Raw genomic sequence first — 9,472 nt, 5'->3', positions numbered from 1 at the left:
TCACAGGAAAAAACATTTTCCTAATACTAACCTCAATTTCCCCTCTTTCAATATGTACCCATTGCCTCATGTCCTGTCACTGCAGTTCCTAACACAGAGTCCCTCTCTGCCTTCCCTGTAGCCCCTTCAGACCCTGGAAGCTGCTATGAGGTCTCCACACAACCTTCTCTTCTCCAGGCTGAACAGCCCCAGCTTCCTCAGCCTGCTCTCTCTGGGTGCCTTTGCCGCCCGCGAAGAGAGGAGCGGAGACATCCACACGGAAGGTTCCCTACAGCACCACTGCAATGGAATCCTGCCCCAGTTCAATTAGCACATGTCGTGCCTGTAATCCAGTAACCCATGAGTCTTCAGATAACATCGTCATTCAGGGCTTGGCAGGGAGTCAGACAAGTCACCTAAGCCTGTTGTGTAACAGGCAAGGAATATAAAAGACCTAAGTGGATGGAGCTGGAAGAGTTGCTCCTTTTGTTGTAGTTATTCAAGATCAGGATCTAGGTCCCAAGAGGACATAGAGGTAAGATTGTCCTGCCTACTACGTACATTTTCTGGGAAGAAGATTATAGTTGTTTGTATGTAATTATGGGAAGTGCACTTAGGGGTTTGTTTCTGTCTATTGTAATGTTTATTCATATTATGACTTGAATAGACATTAAATACACATAGTCCTTCCTTTACCTGATGGCTAATTGTTCATAAGACATTATAACCAGCAAGATACAACTTACAAAGGATCCACCTATGATATTATGTTACTTGACTTGGCTATGTCACCAGTTACTTGTGATTATTCAAAATACCTTTTTTTTTATGCTAAATGTTAGCAGTTCAGAGACCATTAAAATGCAAACACTTTTTCTTTTCCTGTAAGCTGGTGAAGCATTTCAGGTCTAGATGAAACAACAGCCACTCTTCTATTTGTCTGTAAAACTGAGCGAAGTGCAGGCAGCAGAAAATAGGTGGGTAATAATTTACCATGCTTGCTGGCTTCAAATGAAGAGCCCCTAAAGCCACATAAAGAACCTAATAAATTACCTATCCAGTAAAACTGGGCTTGTCCTCTCCTGTTTGCCCAGAACATGTCAGGAGTGGCTTTAAGAGTTTAATCCTCACAGCATTCTTCAGCTGACACTCTGAGTGCCTGTCTACTTTATTTCACCTCTGTTAAGCACATTTCTTTCAGGACAGGTATATATTTAAATCCCTGTTTCCAGGGGAACCAAGTACATTTATAAAATACACAACTCTATCTCTTCCATTTAGTGGATTGTTTGGATTTGAGCTATTCCGGAAAAGAACAATTTGTTTTAAAAAGAAGTGTGAAAGAAAGAAGAGACAATATTTTAACAAAATGGCATATATGTGACGAATCTGTTAAATGCATTGAATGTGTATGTCTCAACAAGAGTACTTGGAAGGACTTTTTCAAAGCATGAAATGGAAGCATTGTGCTCATCTGATTTCACTCCCTACATTTAAGGAAATGCCTTGGCTTGTTATTATTGCTAGAGCTGCACATTTAGGAAAGTTTCTAAAAACCCAGTGCAGAGTGAAGGCAACTTCTTGCTATTAGGAAATTCAAGTTTAGTGAAGTTGGGAGACAAACTTGTTCCTCTCTTTTGTACATTCTTGCATCTGCTGCTTAGACACAATAGAGCTGAAACAAAATTGGGTTTTTTCCAGAGGAATTTCTTGTTGGTGACACGGGTCACTAAAGCATTGCAGCTTCTCTGTCCTAGGTATGTATCCTGGTTGGAACATTATTTCCCACTTAAGTAATATGAAGCATTACTTATAATGTTCTATTCCAGACAATAGAGTTAAATTAAAAACATCTTTCCCTCAGTTTGTTGTAAGAAAGAAAGAAACAAAGAAAGCAGCTTTGTCCATAGGTCAAAGTATAACTAACCAACAGGATACTGCAGTGGTCCAAGTCTACATTACCACTAAAAATACTTTTCCTGTCAGACTGCCTTGTGACTGTAGTCATTAAAATGCACACAGCCCCAGTTAGCTGCTGCGTTAACCTTCCCTGTGTGCAGGGAGCAGAGCAAGTTCAGTTCACTTCAGGAGGAGCTGTGTCTCTGGTTAGCTGCTCAAGCGAGAGCCACTGCCCAGTGAGTCATGTCAGTGCTCCACCCACTGTGTCCAAACACGAGGCTGTCACACAATCCTTACGACTGAGTTGCCAGCAAGTATCTAGCTCTGTTGTGTGGAAATACAAGCTTCACCCTTCCTCAGAGAAAGAGAACAGCAGGTTGTTCTGCTTGACTGCTTAGAAAAGGACGTCCAACATTTTTCACCATCAATTTAGGATTAAACCCATGCATTTCAGGTATAGATGGCACAAGTCCACAGGTTCACAGAATCACACACCAAAACACTACTTCCTCTTTGCAGCAGACGTAAGTATTCTGCCAAGAAACTTAAATGACTCAACTAACAAGGCAAACTACATGACCTTCATCCCAGTATCCGAAAATAATCACCAGTTCTGGCAGAATTGCAGTTCTGGCAGCAAGGGGATTTTGAAAGTTTCAAATTGCAGAATACAAAATACGGTTTGTTACTCCCAACAATATGGAATTTTTTACTGCTGAGACTCATCAGTTAAGAAATACTGGAGCACTGCCAACTCCTGAAATTTTATGATGGCATTTGTGCTGAAGATAGTTCATCCTGCAAGGAATGATTTGGGTAAGTAACAGAAAGTACTTCCATGTGCCTGCTTGTTTTACATGTGCTCTTAGAGATGTGAACAACCAATCTCACAATGCCACAGTGATGTCAGAACAAAGTGTGTCTGTGTGCTAATGAAACTGCAGGTTGTCAGAAGTCACTGTGCTCACTGAGAAAAACATAAGGTTTCACTGCCTCTATACTGCCAAGAGGTGCTTTGCTGAAACTCTGTTCCTTTGTTGAAGCTGACATGTCTAAGGCTCCAAGGCAGCAAGGTGCACTGATTTTATACATTCCTCCAACTCATACCAAAAGAGAACAAGAGAATCAATTGCAGCATTGAACTCTGTTCTGAATATTGTTATGTGTACTGAGGAAAGAAGTGTTCAAGGAGAACTTCATGCTGAGATAAAAACCCAAGATCAGCTCAACTAAGGACACCACAAAAAAAGATCTTAACCTTATTTACATCATTTGAGCCATTAAATACTTGGGTGCCAGAAGCTGGTAAAAGAGTCATTTAAACAAGGTATTTGAAAGCCCAATACTTGCCAGGAAAACATGCACACTGCCACAGAACACATGTAATACAGTAATGTCCAGGAATGTTGTACTCATTCAGAGAAGCCACCCAGGGAAAGAAAAATGCTGAACACATCACAGAGGATATGAAAGTTGTTTATTATATGAGTGAGATCACTAGTGTGACTAAATATAATATAGGGAAGCATACCCAGAGGATAATCTGTCTTGACTATTTAAAGCTAACTTTATCAAAGTTATTTGGAGCAACACATCCTAAACAAACCAAGAAAAGGAGAGTCCCCTAATAAATCCATGCGGTTTACAAATTAATAGCAAGTTAAAGCTTGAAATCCTTGGTGATGTTTCTTGACTACCAAGTTTATCCCACCAGATTTTGTATTGAACCTCAAGTTTTTAGATAGATTTCTGTAGAGTGGAACAATTCTAATAGGAAGCCTTTAGGAATTCCTGTCTACATTCACAAACTCACTGAAGTAAAATGATGCATTACATTTGTGTTTGCAATGTTGTCCTTCATGATTGCCACTGAAATTTGAAATCAGGCATGCAAAGTCCCAAGGTAAACATCATTGTGTGTCCATTCACACAGGGAAAAGGGACCAAATGGATAGGGTAAGATATAGATTTTTTAAAAGGGAAACTTCTCCTACTCCAATTCCAAGCATTTGTCACTGTGCTGTCTGGCATACACCCGAACCCATGGATTGTGGCCTCTTCACACACTTCTGCTTTGCAGTGTATCTTTCTGCCTAGGAAGACATAACCTCAGTCCCTTATGACATACTTTCATTAATCATCAGGTACTTGCAAGGAATGGCAAATTCCACAATGATCACAAATTGAGCTTTTTCCTCAGAATTTTGTATTTTGTGCACAGCAGTAGCTATTCACCTTGTAGAGCATTAAAAATCTTTCTTACCTTTTCTCACTTTTCCTAACAGGGAATGGCAAAGAGTTTCCTGCAGAGGAGAGATCAGGGAAAGAATATTATGCTTCTCCACCCTGCAACTTTTCTGCAGTAATTAAGACTTACCCAGCTTTGCTGCTTGATCTTTTTGTCCATCTGTGTCAAAACTTATGTAAAAAAACACCTTGCCTTGAAAATCTGTGCAACAGCTAAGTGGCTGAAGAATACTAAGTTTAAAGAGAAGGGAAAGCCTAATCTAATAAACCCCAAGAGTTGAGTTCCAATATTTAATGGTCACAAGTAATATTTTCAATGAGATGAGAATCTTTGCTATACCTTCAGTTTTCATATACCTTGTGATTAGAACTGAGAATTTAGCATTGAGTCACTGGGGGAATTCTCTAGATTGGAACAACCAGTGCAGGATCTACAGATTCATAAGCCGACTCTTAATTCTTGGACTTATCTAGCAAATTAGGCCAAAAATTATTTTTGGGAACACTGTCTTTGCATACATTGGCAACACTTCAGATTCATTTACCAAAACAGATATGAGGCACCAGAAATAGTCATTAGTAATTAGGTGGGAACAGTTATGTCGTAGAAGAGGGATACTGTAACTGTTAGACAAACCTCCTCAGGACAGCTGGAACAGCCTTCTACAGGTAATGTTATTAGCTGGGACTGTGCCAAGTTACAGCTAATATTGGCATTGGCTTTCTTTCAGCTAGAACTCCTTTAACATGAAGTAGGTCTTGGGGAGAAAATGGGGTTTCTGTTCATGTAATTTTAGCACCACTGCAGGGTTATGAAACAAAATTCCTATTAGTGACACCCACCTTTTAACCTAAAACTTCATGAATTGTAGTTTTGCTGTGGTTTTCTTCTTTGGCAAAGATGGAAACTTCAGTAGCCACACTTGTTTAGACACAAATGCTTTTCAAGCCCTTTTAACTGTGAACTTATTTGCTGGTTTTAATTCTCTGAACCCCCACTTTATGAGGGACCAATGCTACTGACCCAAAAGACCAGATATGCATGGAAATGATGCTATAAACCAAACTTGCTGTCTCCTTCTTTGTCAGTCCCTGCTGAAGGGATATACACAGCACCACTTATAAACCAGTGAACACTCTGTAGTCCTTCATGGTAAAGTATATTATGTGCAACACGAAGCCACATGACTTCAGTGTGCTTTAACACTTGGGAAAAACAAACCTGTAAAGATGTCTGCACAATTGGAGTTGATGTGCATCCACTCTTCCTTTCCATGTTACCCCCCTCCCTTTCTTTCAAAAGTGGATTCATGACACAGTAAACGAGAACAGTTTTTTTCTGGACAGAAGTCATTCTTGCCACTGCAATGGAACTTTTATTCCAAATACATTCTTACAATAAAGCTGTATTTTGTTATACAAGTAGATAAACCCAGGAGGCAAAAGATTCACATATTCCATTTTAAAATACTGGGCTCAACTGAACTGCAGCCGTTCCCATTCATTTCCTAAAGCATCTTAGGGATTTTTCAGGGCAGTGGAAATAAAGATGTAAACCAAGTCACATAGGTAATTAAATTATGGTCCAACAAAATTTGTAACACCATAGAAAAAAGTATCTGCTCATTCTTCGGGCTCTTGGGAGTGCTGGGTGGCAGAAATTCCTTTATAAACTCAGAAGTTTTTCATTGAGAGCAATCTGTGACTGTGTGAGGTTTGCCAAGTAGGTTACCATCAGGAGGTCCTGAAAGGAGGGGGGAAAAAAACCAGTGATCAGAAATACTAACAAAGATAGTGCCTATTAGGGAGCTGAATTTTTAACACCTGTAAAGCATTTTACAATTAGCTACTAGAAATAGTGTCAGCCCTGAAATTCCTTCCCTGAGGAATGCTTCCCTTGCAGGAAGCTTTTGGTATTCCAGAATATGAAACGCTGCTTGTGAAATTTTAACTCTGAGTTCACCCATGTTAACCAGGCAAGCCAAAGGGTAGAAGCCAAATTAAAAATTAGTTCTGCTCTTGCAGGCTGTGGGTGAACAACACATTCAGAAACTTCAGTTTCTGCTTCCTAAAAATATGTTCTAGCAATAAGGTACCATGCTAAAACCTTGTGTCCTCAGCATTACACAAGGAGACAGAACTTCAGCTCAGGCAAAGGAAGCTGCTGAGTCACCAGCTATCCCTGGAAATCCAAATTATTTAAATTTGGTAATTCATACTGTCCAATCAGTATGAAAGAGTTTGTGCTGGTTTCCAGATTACTTGTGGAATTCCTAAGTACTTCAAAATTTTTCCTCTCATCAGAAGCTGCTTGCAAGATTATTATGGTGCTCTCCTTTATCCACTCCCTCAGCCCTTAATGCATCAGATTACTGACAAGAAAGGGCTGTACTTTCTATTAATATGTTTGTATGAAAAGAGAGATTGTTTTGATCACAGATATGTCTGTATGACAAACTTTCAAAATTGCTGGCAATACTCTGAAAACATTAAATGATGAACTTACATTGATATTGCTGTTCAACATCGTCTCAAAGTCCTCTGGAGAAATCTTTGGCACCTGGTTAATAAGATCCATCAGGAAACGTCCCACAGTGTTGTCAGCAGCCACTTTGCCAGACTAGAAACAAACACTTAAGCATAAGTGAAACTCAGGAAGTTTATGGCCCAAAAAGAGAAGAAATAAAAGAAAACCATGATGCACAAGTTTACATCAAACTTATTTTGTGGCTGCTGAAACCAGGCCTTACCAACACATCCTCAGCATACTGCAGCACCATGGTCAGGGTGTCCTGAATCCTGGCTGAGGCTGAGCCCACCTGCTGTAAGTCACTGGACAAGCCAATCACTCGATTAGGGCTAAAACAGGTCTTCATGATAAGATCCACTGAAAGCAAAAGGAGGATCAGTGAAAAAAAATGCTACAGAAACCAGTTTAAATCCTTAACTTGAAGATTTTTTTAGGACAGTTTCAGCAAGACAAGACTAATTCCCAGCAGAATTGCCAGAATGGGTAGGAAAAGCATTTGAACAGTATCACAACAATGATTATAGCCAAAATAGGAAGAAAACATTCACCTCCTATCCGCTCTGTATCATAATAAACATATTTCACTGTTAGGGGTGTGAACATCACGCCCATAGTTTTACCAGGGACTCCCATGGGGGCACTAGAAAAAAAACACAACAACAAAATATTTTCAGCATGGACATATGCTATGAGAAATCACTGAAGGAAGGAACTGTGATAGAATTCAAGTACAAAGCAGTCTCAACACATTTATAATTCCTGTTATTCAAAGTATCTGAAATCCATTTAAGCTTTAAGTGAGAAGTCATGGAACAGCTCCCTTCTTGAAGATGCACAGTCAAGAAGTAGTATTGTCTCTACAAAGAAAGGCTGAGGTTTTTTTTCCATACAGAGAGCTCTTCATCCCATACTGGGAAAAACAGTGAGGTGGAAGAGTTTAATTTCTCAATATTTAATCTCCATTATTAATTGACAAGAGCTTAAGGGAAGAAAGGCTGATCAAGAAGATGCTGTTTCAATTATGTTTTAACTGCACTAATTCTCCAATTTGTATAAATAAACTGGTGAGCAATAAAGGCCAGTGGCTGCAGCCTGGCATTCAGCCAGTGCAATGGCAGTTAGTGACATTGCTGCTAGCTATGTGAATCCTGTGTAACATCCCAAAGATGTTCAGAACACTGTTAATTAAGTCACCAATCCCCACCCCAATGAGGCACCAGTTTATCAAAGGTTAGGTCTTTCAACTTGCATACAATGCTCAAGACATTCCAATGAGAAGTAAGCCATGATCCCTGGCTCACTTGTGTTTTATCTGGACAATGTTGTCCAAAGTGGGACATTTCTCGTTACCCTGGGGGGTTTCTCTTAGTAATTCAGATAGCTCCTCTCCCAGAAATGCAGCCTCCCAGAGTACCTGACATAGGCTTTAATGCTCATGCGTGAGTTCTGGAGACTTGTGTCCACAGTGAGGTGGATTGGGTTGTGTGCTTCCCGGCTGTAGTACTCATGGATCAGGACTGAGTGTTCCGTGATGTCGTGACCTGTTGCATACCTTCAAAAGAACACAGGTTGAAAAGCCATTTTTCCAACACTCAAGTGCCCAGTGTTTCCTGTTGTTGGTATCCTAAAACACTGATTGCCAAACACTGAGCTGCAGCAGCATACTAAATACAAGTGTTTTAACTAAGGATTTTGTAGTTTTATGGCTGTCCTAGATTTGCAGGAATCACAGGCTGAGCACACCCATGCCCAAAATATGCACAGGGCCAGTGCTGCAGTACCAGCCATAAAACATCAGTACAACTGACATCAGACACCTGACATGCAGTTATGTGTCACTGTGTTCTGAGCCAACTCTTCACTTCTGCCTAAGTCAAAGCACACCAAACAAATCTGGACCAACCAAGTGTATCTTCCACAAATCAAACATCTCTTTGCAGGAGGTATAACTTGTTCATCTTGCTCCTTTAACTGCTCTGCAATTAGCATCTCACATACACTGGGAAAGTCCTGTCATCAGAACTGCACTTTGCTGTGCCATTACAAGGTTGTGAAGGAAGTTTGCTCCACAAGAACACAACTAAGCTATTTTGTTGGATCAGTGAGGCATGAAGAGACTAATACAGTGATTCACATACTCAGACACAGACTCTGTTCCCATAGCTCTGCACTGACCTTGCATTGCATCCTACACACATGTACTTCCACCTTCTCCCAGCACAGAACTACACACTTAAGCTGGTATCAGTGGTTCCTCCTGAGGCCTTTGGTACTTGAAACTTCTCTTCTGTGTTCTCCCTTCTTTCTAGCTAGTTAACTCTCACTGGACAGGTTGTATTACAGGTGATGAGTTCTTCTAACAAAGCCATGCAAGCACTCTCTAACCCATCACTCCTCTATGATACCTCGCTAGGTATAAACTACACCAAACTCTTTAAGTCCCCAATACTGTCTATTCCCTTCATGAATTGTAGGCCCTTTACCACTGACTGTACAACAAGAATTGCAAGATCTTGCTGTCACAAGCATTAGTGCTTCTGCTTCTCCACCTGTGACAAGGAGAATGATGCATTTCAAGCAGTTTAATGGACCAACACACTCGCTTGCATGTTCTTGCAGAAGGAGAACTTACCAGCCCAAGATGATCTCGCTGGGAGACACCTTCTTGTGCAGCTCATACATGTTTTTGGCGAATTCCATATCAACCGCCACCTGAGGAACGGGACAGGGCCGAGTTAGCTGGTTACAGGGATGCCCATCCCTCGCGGCGAGCGGCACGGGCACCGGCCGCGGTCATGGGGAGTGCAGGGCCCGCAC

At 40.8% G+C, this 9,472-nt stretch overlaps 1 protein-coding gene across 1 annotated transcript; it reads right to left on the bottom strand.

Moving 5' to 3' along the window:
* Positions 1–5,478: 5,478 nt before the first annotated feature.
* Positions 5,479–9,367, bottom strand: EIF3F (eukaryotic translation initiation factor 3, subunit F; the record flags this gene model as incomplete). Its single annotated transcript, XM_009076830.1, has 6 exons — positions 5,479–5,869; positions 6,632–6,745; positions 6,876–7,012; positions 7,204–7,295; positions 8,070–8,207; positions 9,288–9,367. Coding segments are annotated over 6 exons (639 nt in total), but the record flags the coding sequence as incomplete, so codon positions are not given.
* Between the last annotated feature and the right edge of the window lie 105 nt (positions 9,368–9,472).

This window comes from Acanthisitta chloris, unplaced genomic scaffold, assembly GCF_000695815.1.
Source record: "Acanthisitta chloris isolate BGI_N310 unplaced genomic scaffold, ASM69581v1 scaffold43906, whole genome shotgun sequence".
Classification (NCBI taxonomy): Eukaryota; Metazoa; Chordata; class Aves; order Passeriformes; family Acanthisittidae; genus Acanthisitta; species Acanthisitta chloris.
The sequence above is the reverse complement of the archived record's forward strand: the minus strand, read 5'-3'. Positions and strand labels throughout refer to the sequence as shown.